At 43.6% G+C, this 22,402-nt stretch overlaps 2 protein-coding genes across 5 annotated transcripts; one reads left to right on the top strand and one right to left on the bottom strand.

The window, feature by feature from the left end:
- The first annotated feature begins 5,301 nt into the window (after positions 1–5,301).
- LOC130550211 (mucin-12-like) lies at positions 5,302–16,378 on the top strand. The gene is made up of 11 exons (XM_057327629.1): positions 5,302–5,382; positions 6,015–6,130; positions 12,846–12,907; positions 12,994–13,059; positions 13,261–13,379; positions 13,470–13,523; positions 13,897–14,074; positions 14,324–14,485; positions 15,193–15,275; positions 15,792–15,949; positions 16,090–16,378. Exons 3-11 carry the CDS (start codon positions 12,846–12,848, stop codon positions 16,132–16,134), a joined length of 927 nt encoding a protein of 308 aa, XP_057183612.1. The 5' UTR covers positions 5,302–5,382; positions 6,015–6,130; the 3' UTR covers positions 16,135–16,378.
- A 2,224-nt stretch (positions 16,379–18,602) lies between these two features.
- On the bottom strand, positions 18,603–21,825 carry snapc2 (small nuclear RNA activating complex, polypeptide 2). 4 transcript variants are annotated; one of them, XM_057327623.1, is made up of 5 exons: positions 21,709–21,825; positions 21,016–21,279; positions 20,735–20,908; positions 20,042–20,636; positions 18,603–19,610 (listed from the first exon to the last, which is right to left on the bottom strand). In XM_057327623.1, the coding sequence occupies exons 2-5, from the start codon at positions 21,244–21,246 to the stop codon at positions 19,228–19,230; spliced, it is 1,383 nt and encodes a 460-aa protein (XP_057183606.1). In that variant the 5' UTR covers positions 21,247–21,279; positions 21,709–21,825; the 3' UTR covers positions 18,603–19,227. The 4 variants fall into 4 exon arrangements, with proteins under 4 accessions (XP_057183606.1, XP_057183605.1, XP_057183607.1 ...); XM_057327622.1 differs by having other exon boundaries at positions 21,644–21,818; XM_057327624.1 differs by having other exon boundaries at positions 21,690–21,810.
- Between the last annotated feature and the right edge of the window lie 577 nt (positions 21,826–22,402).

The raw sequence follows: 22,402 nt of genomic DNA, 5'->3' as shown, positions 1-22,402 counted from the left end.
TTTAATACAGACGCGGTGTGGTGTCATTTGCCTGTTGAAAGTAGCACTTTACATCTTTAATAACTGTCAACAGCTTTAAACAACTGTCCAAGTTCAGAAATATATGAAAAGGCACTTTATTTACACGCCACTCCCTTCACGCACACTCTGAACTCATCGGGAGAGAGTGGGACTGGTGCATATTCTGAAATTACAGTCTGAAAGACAAACATACTTATATGATCTACCTGTTTCTTAAGATGATGTCGAGGTAATGCTGCTGCTGCCTGAGTGGATGTTTGCGTACTTTGTAGATTTTAAGCTTTTGTGCGCAGCCTAAAATTTGACTGTGCAGGACCTACAATGAGTCTGCACGGCCGCTCATGCGCGCAGCTTCAGATGGAACATTGCCCTCCGTCAATTTGTAATCGCGTTCCTCCGTGCATTTGTGATCGAGTTCCAAATGTTGAGGTTTCGGGGAACCGTCGAGCCCCACCTGCAGACACCCCTGGTTGAGAACCACTGCTTTATTCTATGACTGATGTCACAGCTACAGTAGATTCCTCTCAATAACAATTATTTTAACACAACACATCCTACTTCACATTCAGATACTGCCACAACAATGGATGTATCAGCTACAACAGACAGCAGCACTTCAGAAAGTCCCACCTCACCTACAACTGACATCACATCATCATCAGATACTTTAGCCACAACAGATCCTGTCTCAACTACAGCGGATCCCTCAACTACAGCAGGTAATTCAGGTGTTGATATGACAATCAGATAAAACTGTTTAAAAAACTGCACTGCAACTGTAAGCCTTTATTTTAATGTAAGCCTTTATTTTAATCCATACCTTTTTTTAAACTGATATCACAACCACAGAAGATTCTTAATAACATTTTCTTAACACAACACATTCTGCTTCACATTCAGACACTGCCACAACAACAGGTGTATCAGCTACAACAGACAGCAGCACTTCAGAAAATCCCACCTCACCTACAACTGACATCACAACATCAACAGATACTTCAGCAACTGATGCCTCAACTACAGCAGGTAATTCAAGTGTGAAAATGACAATGAAATTAAACATGATTAATCTATAGGGTAGTGTTTACCCCAAAATTATGGTATCATTTCTTTACCATCATGTCATTTAACACCTGTATATGAATCTTTTTTTCTGTGGAACACAAAAGAAGATATTTTGAGAAATGTCTCAGCGGTTCCATTTCTGCCGATCTCTCTGCGTTGTGTTGAGACATAATGGGGTTTGAACTTGAGAACCTATCAACTCTGATCACATGCCAATGAACTTAGTGAATGGCATCCGCATGCCAGTCTCTGCCTCATACAAATAATACCTGTGAGGAGCTCACAGAGTCATGGAACGCCTCATTCTCTGTATGTTTCTGGGAAATGAGCACCGTCGCCCTGACTTCCCTCAACAGCGGGACAGCTAAGGAATATGTCGACGTGCTTCAGGCCGAGCATCCCATCACAGTGCGCACCTGTTCCCTCAGACCGCAGCCAACTGGAGAGGCTCTGTTGGCTAGTGAGGACGTTCCTAGCTCCGCTCAGAGTGCAGGCCGTACATATTCTCAACTCGAATTGATAACGACCGGCTTCTTGGCACACCCGCTAGATCTTTTGTGCATGCACAGGGACCTCATGCTCCAGCACCTAGACCGGTTGAGCCTTCAGGTCAATTGGGACAAGAGCAAGCTCTCCCTGGCACAGAGTATATCTTATCTCAATATGGAAGTGGTCTCCATGACAGCACGCATGACCAATGAGCACTTCCAGTCGGTGTTGAACTGTCTGAAGCACTTTAGACAGGGAACCAGACGTCCCCCATGGCCGATTCCCCTGACGAAGCACCTTCTTTTGCAGGGGAAGGGCACGGTGTGCCACCCGAGGCCAGACCTGTGGAACTTCCAGACTCAAGAACAACCTCCCCTTCTTCCCTCAAGGTGTATGTAGCCGCTATTGCTGCTCATCATCAACTTGTTGAGGGTAAAGTTCCCACTATTCCCTTCCAGGAACAGGTGATGAACCTGCAGGTTTTCCCTCCTGGGGAGGAAGGAACTACCTCAACTTTGCTGTGTCCAGTATGTGCCCTGCACCTCTACTTGAGCCGCACACAGAGCTTCAGGAGCTCTGAGCAGCTCTTTGTCTGCTTTGGAGGACAGCAGAAGGCGGGCTGTCTCCAAACAGAGACTGGTGCACTGGATCGTGGATGCCATCACTAGGCATACTGACCCCAAGATCTCCCGTGCCCACTCGCAGTGAGAGCTCAGTCCACCCAGGGTGTAGCCTTGTTGTGGGCACTGGCACAGCGGGCCTCTCTGGCAGACACCTGCTACAGACACCCCTTGGGCCACGCCCAACACTTTTATGAGGTTGTACAATCTTTGCGTGGAACCAGTGTCAGGCCGTGTCTTGCACAGTACCAACTGGAAATATCGGCAGCTGGCTGGGCCTATGCCTGTTTAAGCACCTTCCCTACTTCCCACTACAGGATGAAATTTAAGCATTCCATCGATCACTAAGCACTTTTCTGGTAATGAGCCGGGCGGAGTGGCCCGATTACCAAGTTTATTATTGGTAGAGTAATCCATGGTACAGGTGAACCCCTACACCTGAGCTAGTCCTCCATACGTGGTGACTGCCCTATTTCGGGTGGCCCCGTATGATGTATTTTCCACTCTACGGAAAATACATCATACCCCTGTTGGTGAACCTGTGACCTCCCCCCTTGGGCTTCTCCACCTCTCGTCTGTGCTCCTCTCGCATAGGGCACACCTGTGTTCCCATGAGTTCTCCCCACTGGTGACCTTGCAAGTATATCAACATAGATACATCTCTGCGGTAGGATGTGGTCTCCATAGCTATCTTCCTCTGGAGAGGGAGGAGCACCCCTCAGTGTCCCTTGCGGTGCTCGGCGTCTATCTCGCTACTTAGGAAGGCCGCCTGTGATGGCCGATGTTAAGACCCTCTCATCTTTTGATAAGCTCAAGGTGATGCTTTACTACCCACATTGGAAGGTTGCAATATCACAGAGATCTGGCCAGGCCAGTCAGTATTGCTCTGCTCGAGGTTGTGATGCGGCTCAGCGTCATGGCGTTTCATATAGGGACCCCATTCTTTCTCAACACAATGTCGAGAGACTGACAGAAAGGAAATGTCTCAGGTTGTGTACCTCATGCCTCTGCTGGAGAGACCGGGAGATGCCTCTTATGTTCCTCAGCACAAAACCTGAATGAATGGGCCCGCCATCTTCCTTTTTACCCATATGTACGGGGCAGACACTGGCATGTGGATGCTATTTGCCAAGTTTATTGGCCTTTCGAAATCAGAGTTAATAGGTTCTCAATTTCAAATCCCATTCTGTCTTGGCCCGTCTCGTTCCCTCCGTCAGGGAAAAGATGTTACAGTCGTTTTGTGTCCATACAGTGGAAGTCAATGGAAGCCAATGTTATTTGGTTACCAGTGATTTTCAAAATATCTTCTTTTGTGTTCTACAGAAGAATGAAAGTCATACAGGTTTAGAATGACATGAGGGTGAATACATTATGAAATAACTTTAGTTGTTGCATAAACTATGCGTTTCAGAAACTATTCCAAATGCATAGTATTTTTAAATAGTGCAGTCAATACTTTTTTTGACACAGCAGTTTACGTTGATCGAGGCATCTATGTACCTATAATCAATGGTCCAAGGTCATGTGATTGAATGAAGGTGGGGACTAATTCGCATATTCGGATTCAATTTATTGTCATTGCACATGTACAAGTACAAGGCAACGAAATGTGACCTCTGCATTTAACCCATCCAGAGAGTAGTGAACACACGTACCCCCGGAACAGTGGGCAGCTATCACTACAGCGCCCGGGGAGCAAGTAGGGATAAGGTGCCTTGCTCAAGGGCACCTCAGTTGTTACCCGCCGGCCCTGGGAATCGAACCGGCAACCTTCTGGTCATGAGTCCGACTCTCTAACCATTAGGCCACAACTGCCCTGAATACATGTATACTAAATCAAATGAAGCAAGGGTGTAGAGTTACATTAAGTCATTTTAAGGCATGAATAAATAATTATCACGGGAAAAACATTTACGTATGCTATTTTAATAGTTAAAGATGAGTTTTAAGTGATAAAATTACCAAATGCAGTGGGACTATAACACAATGCATTCTACTTCACATTCAGATACTGCCACAACAACAGATGTAACAGCTACAACAGACAGCAGCACTTCAGAAAGTTCAACTATAACTTCAGAACGTCCCACCTCACCTACAACTGACATCACAACATCAACAGATACTTCAGGTACAACAGATCCTGTCTCAACTTCAACTGATCCCTCAACTACAGCAGGTAATTCAAGTGTTAAATACAATAAGCTACAAAAAATCTTGACCATAGAAAGCACATTTCATGTTCAGTATCATCAGGGCTTACAACTGTGGAATGATTTTGCAGACTAAATTAAAAAGGTATTGCAAACTGCATTTGCAAATGCGTTTTCTATTTGATCGTGTCAAAATTGTGACATTATTCAAATGCAAATGCAAACCGTTTGCATTTGCATTTACGCAAACGTACAATGTCTGCCAAATTTCAAAAGGAAAAGCAAAGTCTATTTGCAAATGAATTACCTCTGTCTTACGAGTTACGACCCTGCCATATTTAAATCGCAATAGCAATTCCCCATATGCTATTTCACTTCCTCTGGTGTCGCGTATTAAGCCTGCCAAAACTCAAATGAAATCGCAAGTCCCTTTGCATTTGCATTTCCTCTGACTTGTACAGAAACCTGTCAATCAATGGCGGGGTTGGGCTTATTCAACGGGGCGTGTTTGTATCGGGAAGTGATGTCATTCACCGTCGCAGTGGTGGCAGTCAGTCCAACACCAAGGTGACACCATCAGGGCGACCCCGGTTGTGGCTAAAAGGGATTCAGCTACAGCTAAAAGCCAAAATAACATAGCATTTGCGTTTGAATTATGTCACAATTTTGACACAAACAAATAGAAAACGCATTTGCAAATGCAGTTTGCAATACCTTTTTAATTTAGTCCGCAAAATCATTCCATATACAACAGAGAATCTTTCTACAAAGTACAAAAAAGGTCACGTGCTTCATCTACTGTACCACAGATCCTGCATCAACTACAGTTGCTGTCACAACAACAGTTCCAGTTATTTCTACAGTTAATGTGACCACAGGAAAAAGCTCTACTCTGTCAACTACCAAAACGACAACTGTTAAACCTATTGAATGTAAAAATGGTGGAACTCCATTTCCAAACAATGAGGGCTGTTACTGTCCTACTGGCTTCACAGGCATAATTTGTGATACTGCTGTAACTGAAATTCAACCAGGTAAGTGAAAAAAGTCAAACAAATATGTTTAGACAATAGTGAAAAGTAAATATTTTATCATGTTGTCTACCATCTTGAGATAAAGTAATATTACTATATTACCACACTTAGGTTTATAAACTTTAGTGATTATCCTGAGCCTAAATGTCCTATATCTTTCTTTGTAAAATTTCTTCTGGTGAAATTCTGGTGAAAAATATTGCAAATTGATTGTCTAGCTACTGTACTTTAGTTCTTTACTGTAAGTCAAATGTATATTATGCCTAATAATATAAAAATTCGAAAATCAGTTTTTTCCAAATCCATTGTTTCTCATTGGTCCCTTATGACATCACAATGAATATTTAAGATATTTATTTGTGTTCACACACTCTTAACAACCCATTGTGAAATGCCTGAATATATGTAGATCAAATATAAATGAGTTTATTGTAAAAAAAAAAAAACACTATGTAAACATTACAAAGTTCTTGTAGTTTTATAATTTTCAGTGTAATCAAGCTTCTGATTTTGCCTTAATGAAATAGTAACCTAGTGTGTATATTTTGTATAATATAAAATAAATACAAGACACACAAAAGACCTAAAACCAATTCTAGTTGATAGCTGAATGTTCTTTACTTTAATTTCAGAGAAAATTGAAAGGCCAGTCAGTGTTGAGGTGGATGTTTCTGAAGTGTTTATCTCTGATTATGATAACACAGAAACAGAAGGATATAAAAATTTTGTTGAAGACTTCAAAAATCAGGTAAGCAACTAGTATTTAAAGTAAAAGCCTGTGATTATATTGTCAGTTCTTGTCTTGTGCAATTAATTGACAGTTCAATGTCTTTTGGCATAGGATGACACAAGAAAACCTGAATTATACCGCATATAAAAAATGTGTTCATATAGGGTTTACGTTCCCTTTCTGTCGGTATCTCGACGTTGTGATGAGCCGACAGACGGGGTTCGTCCTTGAGAACCTATCGCTTCCGACTTCTTTAGAAAAGGCCAATGAAATTGGCGAATGAAATTTGCATGCCGGACTCCGCCCCCAGATATCCGGGTATAAAAGGGAGACGGCGTGCTGCATTCATTCACCTTTTTTTCTTCGGAGCCTTCACACTTATCGACTTCGAGACTTCAACTCTACGCCGAATTACTGCTGGAATCTTATGACGTGGTGCAGCGGACTGTCCCTTCCTGCAGCGACTTCCCCTGGGCGTCTCGGCAGTTCCAGAAGTGGTTGAGTTTTTTTCTCTAAAAGAGCAAATTTCTCCAGCGTGGCATGTCCCGCTGTTCTCGTGGGTGCAACACACTCATCGAGGAGGGGGACGGACACGAGGTCTGCTTCCAGTACGCTGGGGCAGATGTTGTGGATACGTCCTGCCCGCACTGCGGGCGGTTGACAATTCAGACGTTGCGTCACAGGTGGCTGTGTTCCCACGGGACTCAGCCACCACCTCGTCTGCTTCCCGTTCCGTGACAGCAGTGGCTACGGCCCTGCCGTCCGCTACGGCGAGCAGCAAGGGTGATATGAGGATTACTGTGAGCGCTAATCCGTCAGCCACCGGCTCGCGGACCGTTCGCACCTCGTCTCGCTCGTCTGACCGTTCCCCATGAGACGGTCCCACCGTCTTGTTCCTCAACCACGTATTCGGAAACGGTGCGTGATGATGAGATGTCCGTTGCAGCATCGGAGGGTGACTTACTGGCATCTGACTCCGATGATTCTCTGACTCCCTCCCTTGGGGGGTCGAGCCCAGGATGAAGCGGACGTCGAAATGTCAGCCATGCTTTCCCGGGCCGCCGGCTTCATGGTTGCAGTGCACCGCACTGCCTCTCCCAACGCTCGCGGCTGGATACATGGTACCTCAGGTTTGAGAGCGGCTCCAAGCCGCACTCGCCCCCAGTGCCGTGTTTTCCCGGAAGTGCATGAGGAACTTAGTACGACCTGGAACGCCCCCTTTCGGCGAGTGCACGTCAACTAGTTCCATCGCCCTTTCTTCCCTCGATGGTGGGGCAGCTAGAGGATACGTCGATGTCTCCCAGGGGCTCGACCTAGACTCCCGTCCAAAGCATGTAGGTTTTTTCGGCATCTTAGGTGTCGAGAGCTTACTCTGCTGCGGGCCAAACTGTCCCCTCTCTCCACGCTATGGCCATCCTGCAGGTCCATCAGGCCAAGGCGTTGAGAGAGCTCCACGAGGGTAAGACCGACCCAGCGCTTATGCAGGAACTCCGCGCCGTCACCGTCCTCACTCTACGGGCGACCAAGGTGACCGCGCGGGCCCTGGATCAGGCGATTTCCACACTTGTGGTCCAGGAGAGACACCTCTGGCTGAACCTTGCACAGATGAGTAATGCCGAGAAAGTCCGCTTTCTCGACGCACCCATCTCACAAGGGGGGGCTGTTTGGTGATACTGTCGAGCCGCAGTTCTTGACAGTAAAGAAGCAGACAGAGGATATCAAGCATATCCTCCCCCGCCGCGATTCGGCCGCCCTCTGGCCGTCGAGATCCCCTGCACCGTCTGCTTCCCAGCAGACCTGGTCCTCTTCGACGCCTTCTGGTTTCGGCGCCCCCCACTCAGGTGGCCCACTGGAATAAGACATCGAAGAGGAGAGTACCACCCCATCAGCAGCCGCGGTGGAAGCCGAAGCGGCCCTCATTGGAAGACCCCAGGGAGATCGAGAATACCTTCGGGCCCGACCCCAGCCATTCCATTGCTGGTTGGTCGATCTGGGACGGTTCCTGCCCCATCCCAACAGCCCACTTCTAAGAGTTTTCTCTCTCTCTGGGTGTTTATCACAGCCGCTCTCACCCTCTACACGACGGTGTTCGGCAACTCGATGTTGCGTCACGGCGAGACCCAATGTCGAGGATAATCAGCATCCTAAGCACTCTCAATCGACGGTGCGTTGTGCTACATCATCGTCTGCATATTTATCACAGCCGCTCTCACCCTCTACACGACGGTGTTCGGCAACTCGATGTTGCGTCACGGCGAGACCCAATGTCGAGGATAATCAGCATCCTAAGCACTCAATCAACGGTGCGTTGTGCTACATCATCGTCTGGGTATTATCACAGCCGCTCTCACCCTCTACACGACGGTGTTCGGCAACTCAACATTGAGGCGAGACCCAATGTCGAGGATAATCATCAGCGTAAGCACTCAATGGTGCGTTGTGCTACATCATCGCCAGGCAGGAAAAACAGCAGAGCTGATCTCCTCTCCGGGGGCCCCCCCACGGCGAGGGATCCGCACTGCCAGCCATCGAACCACCCCCCCGGGAGGTCGATGAAGCAGAACGTACCCCTAGCCTCCCTGTCTCGGTCCCTGGGAGCCTGACAAGAGCTTCCCAAACCGTCACGTTGTCTACGGGATACAATTCGTCTCGGCTACGCGGTCCAACTCCCCAGACGCCCGCCCAAGTTTCGGGGCATCCTCTTAACCTCAGCAGAGGCAAGGATGCCCCGTGCTTCGGGCTGAGGTCGCCACCCCTCTGGTGAGGAAGCGATCGTGCTCGTCCCTCTAGCCGAGATGTTCAATGGGTTTTACAGCCCGTACTTCATCGTCCCCAAAAAGGGGGTTGCTAGATCTGCGTACCCTGAACAGGCACCTACTCAAGCTGCCATTCAGGATGCTCACGCAGAAGCGCATCCTGGCATCTATCAGATGTCAAGATTAGTTCATGGCAATCGACCTGAAGGACGCTTACTTTCATATCTCGATTCTCCCTCGTCATTGCCCGTTCCTACAGTTCACTTTCAAGGGTCGGGCATATTAGTACAGAATCCTCCCTTTCGGTCTGTCCCTGTCCCCACGAGTCTTCACAGAGATCGCGGAAGCCGCCCTCACTCCCCTCAGGGAGAGAGGTGTGCGGGTACTAAACTATCTTGACGACCGGCTCATTTTGTCACACTCGCGAGATCTGTTATGTACACACAGGGACCTAGTGCTTCGGCACCTAGATCGATTGGGACCACAGGTCAACCGAGAAAAGGGCAAGCTCTCCCCTGTGCAGAGCGTCCTCTTTCTTGGTATGGAACTCAACTCTGTCTCCATTACAGCACGACTGACTACAGAGCGCGCTCAGTCAGTGTTGAACTGCCTGGAATATTTCAACCAGTCAGCGGGCCCCCTGAATCAATTTCAGAGGCTCCTGGGCACATGGCATCCTTGGCGGTGGTGATACCCCTCGGGTTGATGCACATGAGACCACTCCAACACTGGCTACAGAGTCGAGTTCCCTGGAGAGCGTGGCACACCGGCAGCAGGCGCATGGTTACGCCTCTCTGCCGACGCACCCTTACCCCCTGGTCTTCAATGACCTTGTTATGGACAGGGGTCTCTCTCGGACAGGTCGAGGCACGTCGTGGTGACAACAGACGTCTCCCTGCAGGATTGGGGTGCCGTGTGCAATGGGCACGCAGTGTCGGGGCGATGGACGGGCCCCCGCCTGCGGAGGCATATCAACTGCCTAGAGTTGTTGGATGTGCTACCCGCACTGAAGGGGCTACAACCTCTCGTGCAGGACAAGCACGTGCTGGTCCGGTCGGACAGCACAACTGCCGTAGTATATATAAACCGCCAGGGTGGCGTTCGTTCACGGCAGCTAACACGACTCGCCCGACGCCTCCTCCTCTGGAGGAGGGTCGGGCGTCCTCCTCCCACACATATCCTAGGTGACCTGAACCAGACAGCCGATGCGCTTTCTTGTCAGTTGACGCCTCGCGGAGAGTGGCAACTCCACCCCCGCGCAGTCCAACTCATTGGGTACAGTTCGGGCGGGCTCAGGTAGACCTGTTCGCCTCCCTGGACACCACCCATTGCCTGCTAGGGTACTTCCCATCTGAGGTCCCCCTCGGCACGGATGCTCTAGCGCACAGCTGGCCATGGGACAAGCGGAAGTACGCCTCCCCCCCCAGTGAGCCTCATTGCACAGACCCTGTGCAAGGTCAGGGAAGAGGAGCATCAAGTGTACTAGTTGCGCCATACTGGCCCAACCGGACTTGGTTCTCGAGCTAATGCTCTTCACGACAGCTCCCCCTGGCCGATTCCCCTGACAAAGGACCTGCTTTCCCAGGGGAAGGGCACGTTATGGCATCCCAGGCCAGACCTCTGGAACCTCCATGTCAGGCCCCTGGACGGGACGAGGAGATCCTGAGTGGCCTACCCGCTGCGGCTGTTAAGACCATCACTCAGCCACCCCTGGCCACCCCTGGCCACTAGGTGGCTATACGCCTGTAAGTGGTGCCTCTTCTCATCCTGGTGCTCTTCTCGAATAGAAGACCCGCGGAGTTGCTCGATCGGGAACGTGCTGTCCTTCCAGAGACTCGAAAGTAATCTCTCCCCTTCCACACTGAACGTGTATGTAGCCGCTATTGCCGCTCATCACGACCCAGTTGCTGGTAAGTCTCTAGGACAGCACAACCTGATCATTTGGTTCCTAAGGGGCGCGGGAAGGCTACCGCCTCACCCGCGCTCCATACCCTCTTGCGACCTAGATGCGGTCCTGGAGCCCCTCGGAGATGCCGCTCTTTCTCACCTCACGATGAAGACTGCTCTCCGGATGGCGCTCAAGAGGGTAGCGGACCTACAAGCATTCTCCGTGTCCACAGATTGCCTAGAACTCGGGCCTGGTGATTCTCACGCTATTCTGAGACCCCGGCCCGGCTACGTGCCCAAAGTTCCCACCACTCCCCATAGACACCAGGTGGTGAACTTACAGGCGCTCCCCACCGGGGAGGAAGCCCATCTGTGTTGTGTCCAGTACGCGCATTACGCCTCTTACTTGGACCGCACACAGAGCTGCAGGAGCTCTGAGCAGCTCTTTGTCTGTTTTGGAGATCAGCAGAAGGGGATGGCTGTCTCGAACAGAGATTGGCGCACTGGATCATGGACGCCGTCACTACGGCGTACCTGTCCTAAGATCACCCGTGCCCACTGGCAGTGAGAGCTCACTCCACACGGAGTATAGCCTCCTCGTGGGCACTGGCTCGAGGCGCCTCTCTGGCAGACATCTGCAGAGCTGCGGATTGGGCTACACCCAACATCTACGCGAGGTCCTACAGCCTCTGCGTAAAACCGGTATCAGCTTGAGTCTTGCAGGGCATCAGGTAAGACCGGCGGCCGGTAGGGTGTACGCCTATGACAGTACCTCCCCCCCTTTTTCTAGGTGGGTCAGCGTACTAATTTAGCCTCCCTTCTTTCCCCACTGGGTGAAAAACAGGCACTCCATCCATCACTAAGCAAGCACCTCCTGCGGGCAGGCTGGGCAGAGCAGCCCTGCCCCTTAGGCCGGGTACCAACTTATCCACAACATAGCTCTAACCGGACCTAGTGCTACCGGACGTTGTAACCCCCCAGCAGGGCGGTTCTGTCTAATGTATCCTCATGATTGGTTCCCACCTTGGTAACCCATGACCTTCCCTAGGTGGACCTCCATCTTGTGGTTAACTCCTTCAGTCCGCACATTCCTCCCATGAGTTCTCCTCTAACGGCGAGATGATGTTGGTATCTCCATTAAACTCCCCCCTATGGTAGGAAGTGGTCTCTGTAGCGCATCCCCCATTTGAGGAAGTAGCGCTTACCCAGTGGCCTTACGGTACCGGGCGGCTTCTCGCTGTTAGAGAAACAAGGCCGCCGCCTGTGAGGGCCGAAGGCAGGGGTCTTCCCACCTTTCAAGAAAAGCTCTAGGACCCCCTACCTACCCACTAGTAAGTTACAATTTCGCAGTAGCTCTCAAGGCTGACATGCCCAGGCCAGTCACCGTCGCTTCGCTAGAGATTGTGACAGGGCACAGCGTTGTGGCCTTTTCCATAGGAACCCCATCTGTCGGCTCGACACTACGTCGAGAGACCGACAGAAAGGGAACGTCTTGGTTACGGATGTAACCTCAGTTCCCTGATGGAGGGAACGAGACGTTGTGTCCTTTATGCCACAACACGTCTCCCTTTTATACCCGGATATCCAGGGCGGAGTCCGGCATGCAAATTGCATTCGCCAATTTCATTGGCCCTTTCTAAAGAAGTCGGAAGCGATAGGTTCTCAAGGACGAACCCCATCTGTCGGCTCGACACAACATCTCGTTCCCTCCATCAGGGAACTGAGGTTACATCTGTAAACAAGACGTTTCTTTTCTCATTTGATTTGAGCTAATCTAGTTTAATTAACGTTTTATGCATTTGTAGTTTCTTGTCGGTATAACATAAGTTAGGGTTAAAAACTGTGAGAACCTAAATGGAGCTCACTTCATTCTGAATTGAAGTAGTTGGCTGAAAAAACAGAAATTTCTGTTACTTATGATTCTTTTCAACACTGCTTATTAGAAAGTGTCAAGAGTGTTACTTTAACTCTAAAGACTGGAATTAATTATTAATCGTTGGGAGCTGACTTTACCTCTATCAAAGCTGAATTAAGAGATCATTTTGCTGTCTGCATGCCAATATTACAGATATATCTTCATTTAATTACAGATGGAACCCTATTATAATAAAACAATTGCATTCTTTGCACATGTGGAAGTGATAAAACTAAGGTAAGCTTCATAAACTATTTTATAATAAATATATTTATACTCTTAAATAGTTTTGTCTAAATAGAAACTTATTTTTCCTTGTAAAGTCAGGGTGCACTTATAAGAAACAGAAGAAGAATGAGAAGCTTGCCTGCGAAGGAAGAGAAACGAAGGTAAGCTAAAATTGTAATAAACGGGAATAAATCTGTTTGATCAAATACATAAAATTAAAAGAATGTGTCCTACTTAAACAAATCATCAGCGTTTCTTAGAACTTTTATTTGTCAATTAACAAAAGCAAACCACATATAAGGTCTTTCAGGACTGACTTTCTGTAATATTCTTTCCCCTTTTTTTAAAAATCATGTGCTTAGTGTGAATGTTCGCCATGATGTTATTCTTGATGTTCCAAACAATGACAATATCGATGACGAATACAAATCTGCATTTGAGAAGGTGAACGTGGCTCTTCAAGCCTTAGAAAATGGCTCAGGTAGGTCAACATGTGTTCATGCAAAATATATCATCTGAAATTATTAGAAGCATTTTTAATCTGTTTTCTTACTTTCTGTTTTTTATTCAGTTAACTTGAACATCAGCATTATTAATTTCAACGCATCAGAGACCACACTTAATGGTGAGACTTGAAATAACATTTTAAGAAAGAAGCAAGAATTGTGAAAATCTGTAGGATCAGTTCATTCTTATTTACTGCAAATCAAACTGTATAGAGCATAATGAATCACTCGCCATAGTGTGCATTGTGTAATGTTATGAAATATTTTTAGCAAGAACAACTCAGATGTGCTGCATTAATATTTAATTCAAGCAATTCAACACCTCCAAGGGTCTTGTGCTTGGAAAAGCATGTTTAAAGCATGCAATAGAATAGTGTCAAAATAACCAAACTGAAATGAAAAGTTTTGTAAAGTAAGGGAAATGTTTAAGGGTCTAACTACTTTGCTTTTATTAAATGGTTGCATGTAACTAGCACATTTTGCTTTTCACAGACGATGTGTGTAAACGGGCAATTGCATTGCTTCCCGAGGCATACAGGGAATATTATGCAAAATCTATATTGCCAGGCAAAGTGGCGTGTGTGAATCAATGCCATCGAGGTCATCCGAAACCAAAAAGGTGTTCATACGACGGCACCTGTGAAGTTTCCAGCCAGGGTCCATCCTGCTAGTACGTGCTTTTGTTTACCTACATTTTTATATAGATTTTACTTTCAAGCAGAGGTACCTCATCTTTACATCTGGACAGAACTGAAAGATTGTAGGTGCAGTTTATTGCCCCCTTAACCGCAGGTCGCCCCTGGGTGACTGTTCTTCTAATCAGTGTACTTTTTTTAGAAAATTTACATGAGCGGAAGTAAAGTAAATGTACTTTAAGTATATTGAAATGTAATGGCAAGTGTTTTATGTTTTGAAATAGCTGCCGTCATACTGATGTTACCTGGTACTTGGGAGGGGATTGCAGCTACAAAGTTAACAAAGTTGGATTCTATGCTGGATTGGGAGTGGTGGCAGTTATAGCCGTCATAACTGTAGCAGTACTGACAGCTTATCTAGTAATAAACCAAAAGAAGGTTAAGAGGTGAGCAATGTTATATGTAAATGATGATGGTTATGATGTTTTTTTTTTTTGCTTATAGTCAATATGTTTCATGTACAGCTGCTTTGTAACAATGAAAAAATTAAGCCCTATATAAAGAAAGTTGACATGATTAACCACATTATATGTGTATATTATTATGTATATATACAGTGATGGAAATGGCCAAGATTTACTGGGGGACATCTTTTATATTATATATTATAAATTATATTATTTCATATTTCCAGCATTGTGTATACGTGAAATAATATATTAACAGAAAAACATTGAACGGCCATTATGGTTTACAAAGCAATTTATTTCCTTTTTTTGATTTTAATACTGTTCTCATTTTTATAAAGGCATTTCTGTCACTTTATTCCCCTAAAGTTAGTGTTGGTGTTCCTGTAGCTCAGTCGGTAGAGCATTGCGTTAGCAGCACATGGGTTTCAATCACAAGGAACAGACATATTGCTTAAAATAAATAAGATAAATTACTGTAAATTGCTTTGAATGAAAGTGTCTATCAAATGCATAAATGTGATCTCTCTTCATGATTATTGAAATAAGACTTGAATAAGTTATTCTTATCAGAATAGGCTTGAGCCTATTTTAATGAATCTGCCAGAAATGAAAAGAAAGTGTTTATATGATATAGAGTAAAATGCAATAATTTGTGTGTTTTGTAACTCTTTTTTTTTTTACAGGAGTAAAGACATTAAGCAAGAGCTTGTGAAAGAGTGGTTGGAGGATGACTTTGAGTGGCCACAACAAAAAAAGACATACTCAGGTACCAAGAAAAAAATACCACACGACAAAATGACTAATATCGACATGACAGATATAATGCTCCATGATTCATGTTCTGGACAACAAAACAACCCTAACCATAACCTTTTTGGAAAGTTGTAATAATGCATGACCTAATCTTGATTTAACAATGAACAACATTTCTACAGCATTTATTAATGCTTTTTATTAAAATGTATTTTTAAAATCAAATATTGCAGCTGACATTAGTTAATGCACAATGAACTAACATGAACAATTTTATTGGCATTTAAAATAAACAATCACATAAACCAAAAAATTATAAATGCCGAAAAACTATGTTGCTCATTGTTAAATGTTAACAAATACAACCTTATTGTATATTTTTTACTAAATTAACATTTATATTTAAATTTAAAAGACATTATCCATTTAATTTTGAATAGCTCACAACCACAATGAAGATGTTTCTCTCATAACAATTTTCACGTTTAACAAATCTCAGATTATTTAATATTTATTTTAAATCTTTCAGTTGGCAGAGCTCCACATGATAACCCAGCATACTCTCAGGGGGACTTTTATAGGAGGGACAGTATGGGCAAGGACAGACAAGATTTCTCTGCGGGTCGATCGTACACTCAATATTCCACACCTGAACCAGGCATTGATCTTCAGTATTTTCATAGGAATGTGAGTACTCTCATACTGTATATATTTAAAAATGGTACTTTGTTACACATAGCCAATGACATTTTTTAAAGGTAACCTAATAGAAAAAGGCATAGTGGCGTCACGATTTTTCAGTATTTTCTTTGTTTTTCTTTTAACAGGTGAAAATTGACAGGCCTCAGATCCGCTCATCTTTTGATATTTAACACTCTTTTTCAAAACACGATCAATTTTATTATGTTTTTGAACATGTTTTGCACTTACAGTTAAAATAAAACACTGGAAATGGGATGAATAAAAGCATGTATAGCATGTATAAGATTTGGTCTGTAAAGTTGATCTTTCTCTAAAGAATAATCACAGCATTTGAAAAAAAAAACGCATTGGATATATTTATCTGTTTATATGCTACAAATAATCCAATGCATATTTACCATGCTTATTTCTGTATGCCTCAGATGTGTGACAAATATATAATCACACCATGACATGTTTGATCACATGATGATGAGAAGCCTAAAAGAAGATAATAGAGTGTAGAAAGTTATCGTTTTTTACATGTTGTTTTAAAATATCTTTAATATATCTTTTCAGTTATGTTCATGTTTTATTATCGTTATTATGAATATAGACATTGAATTAATACGGGTTACATGGGCCAGTTCATAAATTATTTATTAAGAATATTTATTATTATACTCCACAAATTATTAAATGTCACTTGCCTATGTTAACTTTTTAATAAATTATCTTCCTTCTTCATTGTTTCTGTCCTGTCTCTATAAATGGGTAGTTGACAAATAAATTGTACATGTGTCCTGTAGTGTGACATAGCAGAATTTAGAAAAGAAACTGTTAATATTATATTGTTTTACATTATTCATTTTTATATTTATATAAAATAGCATAAGAGAGAATTATCCTCATTGTTAGTTTTTTACTAAATGTTTGCAATTACACCATAGGACAAATTTGCATAATAGTCTGTCAACTAAATCCAGTTAAATACAAAAAAGAAGTCAGTCTTGCACAAGTTGCTGATAAGAACAGTAGTGATGCCAACTATAATGCACAAGGTGTATTGTAAAATGGTCCAGGAAGAGATTATTTCCACATAAACCAGCGTTTCCAATACTTTCATGTCTTTTAATAGATTTTCTGTACTTTTTATAACACAAATCTGTGCCCGCACACACCACTGGTCATAGCTATAAAATAAAAAGCTATAAAACCGTTCTGTTGCTGTTTCACAACATGAATTGCTTCACATTAAAAACCTTATCAGCAAGCTTATCAAACAAAGTGGAGGATGAATTGCACATGTCATGGGTGAATGGTGACACATGATGGTCACACAGATGAATCAGATTCTGAGTCAGCATCAGGAAACGTTGCAAATGGTAGCATCAGCCCTCTACTGGATAACAGCTGACGTAGCTGTTAAGACATCTCAGCTACTGGAAAAAATTCTTAATGTCTTAGATGTATAATTGATGTGTTTTTTTTGTTTGTTTTGTTTTGGTTATTTGCATTGTACAATTTTGTACTATTACATATTGTAATTTACCCTATTGATGAATAAAAATAAAAATAAAAACCCCCGCTGATGTACCTCTGTGGTTCAACGGAATAGGCGAGTCACTGTACCAACATATTACACAACATATTACACATTCACCCTAGGTGAGACTTTCAATGAGCACTGACTGCAATGTCACAAAGACAGCCAGTGATGATGTCATAATGAGCGCAAATAAAAAGTCATGCATTCTACCCCTTTCACAAAAGCAATGTCCAAGAAGTGTTGAAGTATTTGAGAATAAAGTGCAAGTTACTCAAACTATATGTGACCCTGGATCACAAAACCAGTCATAAGTAGCACGGGAACATTTTCAGCATTTTTTTTGCACCCTCAGATTCCAGAGTTTTAAACGTTTGTATCTTCGCCAGATATTATCCTATCCCAACAAACCTATACAGTTTGGGCAGTTGTGGTCTAATGGTTAGAGAGTCGGACTCATGACCAGAAGGTTGCCGGTTCGATTCCCAGGGCTGGCGGGTAACAACTGAGGTGCCCTTGAGCAAGGCACCTTACCCTACTTGCTCCCCGGGCGCTGTAGTGATAGCTGCCCACTGCTCCGGGGGTACGTGTGTTCACTACTCTCTGGATGGGTTAAATGCAGAGGTCACATTTCGTTGCCTTGTACTTGTACATGTGCAATGACAATAAATTGAATCTAAAATCTAAAAAAAAAAAATCTAATAAAATCAGTTCACTTAATGTTTTTTGGGTGCAGGGATCCTTGTAAAACTTGAAAAACAGTGTTTTAATGAATAAATGGCCCTCATAAGAATTTTTAATTTTAAGAATGACACAGACGCCACATTTTTTGTTAGTGAAATGTTATCTTTTGTGTTGTTTGTAAGTTCTACTTTCTACTTGTAAATTTCTACTTTGTCGAGTCTCTAGACATATCCACTTCCTGACACTAAAGGTCACTGTCGCTGGATGTTGCTAGGCTACCATTGAAAGGAATGACTTCGCCTCGCTTTGTCGCTGGCGGTCTGGACGGGGCGTAATTCATCTGAGCTTTCTAACAATTTGGGTGCTTAGCTCACGTCCTTTGACAATAAACCTAATATACAGTACACTGAGATAAAACAGAAGTGCAGTGAACAAGAAAGCTTTATTACAAAACTCCCAAAATACAGTCATACTGTTCTCAAGGTAAATGCTACCACATGAAGTGATTCAGTTTTTTGACCTGGTCATAGCGTGCAACCCTATTATGCAATGTTTGCCACATGCTTTCGCACTGGGCTGAGTCTGTAACGTGTACAGAAACAAGCATGAACAATTTATTCCTCTCATTAAGAGGAGATGATAACAGCTGTAATGCAGGTGGTCTGTTTGGTTTGGAGTTACATTGCTATAGCTATTAGCACATCCACTTCAGACCTGCCAACAACTTACTATATAACCTCACGCAATACAAATCCAAAGGTCACATATGATCTGTTATGACTACAGCTCAGAAAACATTAAGATGAAGAAGAATGTTAAAGGCGAACTAAAACATTTTCAGCCAAAAATTCCAAAACCAATACACAGAGACCTGTGGATAAGACAATGCACAAATAATAAATGCATTGTAATTCAAACTTATTTTAATTTATGCATAACATATTTGACAACAGCTTATTTAAACAAACCCAAAGCGTGTCAAAACGAAACTTTTCTTCAAAATAAACTCAAAACAAACTGCTCTCATTATAACTGAAAGTCAAAATCAAATAAATTAAGACAGGCTAGGTGTATCACTCCCAGATTCCACAGAACGTCTTTTTAACAAATCTATTGGAATCATTAAAGGATTGAGAGGACGCATGCCAACTGAGTCCCAGTCTTTTTCTTTGGCTGGTTCTGTGACAGATGAGTCACCTGAGGGTTCTTCAGGGGGACAAGAGGATTCAGGAGTAGTCGTCTCTTGATTTATTAACTCAGCAGAATCATCTACAGTAGCAGGTGAAATGTTTTTGCTAGTTTTTGAAGAGGCTGGATTTTGTGCTGGTTTGGTGAGTTGTCCGTGTACCTGCAGCAGATGATGCTGAAGTTGATCGCAGTCCAGTAGGGGGAGCTCCTCAGGTAGGCTCATGAGCAGGTCCAACAGAACTGCGCACTCTTCAGAAAACATCAGATGGAATACAAATGTGTGAAGATATAAATATTACCAACATTTAAGGTGTAGTTGACCAAAGACTGCAAAATGCAGTTATTATTTGTTCACTCTCATGTCATTTCAAAACTCATTCCAAAAGCTTGCTTTCTTCTGCAGAACTTAAGAAGAAGATATATTGAAGAATGTTGATAACCAAACAACACTGGCCTCCATTGACTTCCACTGCATGGACACAAAACCACTGAAACATTTATTTAAATATCTTTTTTTTTCACAGAAGAAAAAGTCCTATATTGTTTTGAATGACTTAAATAATGACATAAATAACGACAGAATGTTTATTTTGGGGGCAACTATGCCATCTACACTTGTCACTGCATGTGTGTGTGTGTGTGTGTGTGTGTGTGTCGATGCGCAATTTAGCAATACATACCCATTGAAGTTAGAGCTGAACGGCATGTTTTAGACTCAGGATCACTTAAGTATTCATAAATCTTGTCAAAATTCACAATGCACTTCAGGACTCTGGGTCTGTGCTCAGAATCTTGCTCCAACATTTGTGACTGAGCTGGATTGTCCTGATTAGATGGGATGGAGACTGATGGCGATGCTGAATCGATGGACATGGCACTCAGACTGTATGCTACTGCCTCTGGTTCTGATTTTAGCTGGCTCTGGCTTATCATCACATGTGAGGATTCTTCTTTAGATGTGCTAGGCTCTTGAGGTAAACTACTTGGCGGAGATTTCTTAGCATGCCTTTCCACAGCATTGGAACTACAGGCAGGCTGAATAAGTGAAAAGCACGCTGAGCTGCTTTTTGAGCTTGTGTCTGAGGAAAAAGGCTGAGCGATATTGTCCATCTGTGTAGGTAATGTTACTACAGGAATAGTAGACGGTATGGAAGGAAAAAGCTGTGCAGTAGGCTTTGACTTTTGACTGGGACGAGTAGGTTTTGGGAAGGCGATGGCTTGTGGAGGGATGGAGTTTAGCAGGCTACAAGGTTCTGTGGCAGCGATCACAAGCATCTAGTGACAAAGTAAAAAAAACAACAACAGTAGTTATGTAAATTGTGATTTTTGTTTCAAGGTATAATTCTTTACACTTCAAATAATTTCATATGCACCTGTGAGAAGGGAGAGGAAATTGTCTTCTCATGGGATCCAGTGACTTTCTGTACCAGGTCTCCCCAGATCTCAATTGGAACTTTATTCCTTCGCTCCTCTCTCAGCTGACTGTGGACCTGTTGAAACACCATCTGCCCCACACTGGACTTCAACAGTTTTATCAGGTCCTCAATCTGAAAACACACAATACCAAGAAATATTACAACACACATCGACACGAATCTGCTTCAGCAGTGATATTTTAAGTGCTATTTATTTGAGCGTTATCTATTAAGTCTACCTCCTGGAGAGACCGCCGGGGCACCTTCTTTTGAAGCTCAGTCGGGTCTAATTCTGATCCAAAATTCTTTTGCCGTTTCAAAGCTTGCAAAAAGCTTCGTTGCTCTTTGCGAGTCCATCCTTTGCAGAATGATCTAACAGTAGTCCGTTTGTCACTCCCCGTCGGTTTTTCTTCAGTGCTCTTTAGGCTGAAGCGTGATGGTTCAGTTCGGCGACGAGATGGAGGCTTCATAGTTGCTGGTTAGATAAGTCTCGCATCACATCCCTTACATTATTAACAAGAAACACGTGTGATGTTTGAATCATTACAGAGAAAATACACGCAGAGAAAATACTGCAATCGCTGCAAAGCGAGCCAACTAAAATCCTAAGAATTTGTTGTAACGTTCTGTGCAATATCTGACAAATATAAATGCAGCGAGGATTTACTATGTAAAACAAAAAACAAAAAAAGCTTGCAGATACTTTCAAATAAGCTGGAGAGGACAACGATTTAACGTTAGCTCCGTAAGTAACTTGTCCAACTGACTAAATTCAGCTTTATTATTAATACTTGTCAATGACATAAACAACTGGAAGGAAGTCAATAAAAAACACCATTAATGAAAACTGAAGGACGTTTAACACACCAGTAAACAAACTCGAGATGTACTGTAAACAAGCATGTACTTGAACCTGTTTGTTTGGACCTTACCGCTATCCGTATTTCTCTACGAGTCACAGAAAGGCTCAAAAACGACGAAAGCGTTGTCCGTTTAACCAAAAATGAAATTGGATACATTGGGTCCTTTTATAGACCAATATATTAAAGAAAGGATAGTTACGGTTTTAAGCGGTCGTTTACGGTTCCTGGTCGGTCCGTGTACGGTCCGTGTATCATCTGATCATTAGATTATTCCATTCACTATAACAAACGGAAAAAGAAAAAAACAGTCGATATTTCGTTTTTCCGTTTTTCTGTATGCACAAAAAAAACAAAAAGCGACGTTTTTCTTCTTATTTCAGCTTGAAACGGGAAATCCAATAATTAAATAAACCAAAACGAGATAACGACCATAATTACTGTTTTTTTTATTTTTCATTTTTGGGTAATTTCCCAAAATGATTCTTCTGCACGCGAACGGGTTGCGCATGCGCGCGCCTAGAGCTCTTTACGCGCTCTAATCTTGCGATCGATCAGATGATACACGGACCGTACGGACCATTTACAATGGCTTCACTCGAGCTGTACATGTCTCATATTCATGCAATGTTTATGAATAATATGACATATCACGAGATGTCGGAAAAGTTACGAGAAATGGGCGTCAGGCGAGGAAATTCTGAAATCACTATCCGGAGACTACTTGCCAAACATAATCTTAGGAGAAAAGGACACAGCTCTGATT

The sequence above is a fragment of the Triplophysa rosa genome, unplaced genomic scaffold, assembly GCF_024868665.1.
Source record: "Triplophysa rosa unplaced genomic scaffold, Trosa_1v2 scaffold254_ERROPOS399912, whole genome shotgun sequence".
Taxonomy (NCBI): Eukaryota; Metazoa; Chordata; class Actinopteri; order Cypriniformes; family Nemacheilidae; genus Triplophysa; species Triplophysa rosa.
This window is presented reverse-complemented; position numbering and strand designations above follow the sequence as displayed.

What these genes read in the sequence shown, in the direction of transcription:
- snapc2 (XM_057327623.1), bottom strand. Translation starts at nt 21,246, where the DNA reads ATGAAGCCTCCATCTCGTCGCCGAACTGAACCATCACGCTTCAGCCTA. An exon ending in TTTCCTCTCCCTTCTCACAG is followed by an intron (nt 20,637 to 20,734) that starts GTGCATATGAAA and finishes CTTTGTCACTAG; the next exon opens with ATGCTTGTGATCGCTGCCAC. An exon ending in TTCAGCTCTAACTTCAATGG is followed by an intron (nt 19,611 to 20,041) that starts GTATGTATTGCT and finishes TGTTTTCTGAAG; the next exon opens with AGTGCGCAGTTCTGTTGGAC.
- LOC130550211 (XM_057327629.1), top strand. Translation starts at nt 12,846, where the DNA reads ATGGAACCCTATTATAATAAAACAATTGCATTCTTTGCACATGTGGAA. An exon ending in ATCAGAGACCACACTTAATG is followed by an intron (nt 13,524 to 13,896) that starts GTGAGACTTGAA and finishes TGCTTTTCACAG; the next exon opens with ACGATGTGTGTAAACGGGCA. An exon ending in AGCCAGGGTCCATCCTGCTA is followed by an intron (nt 14,075 to 14,323) that starts GTACGTGCTTTT and finishes GTTTTGAAATAG; the next exon opens with CTGCCGTCATACTGATGTTA.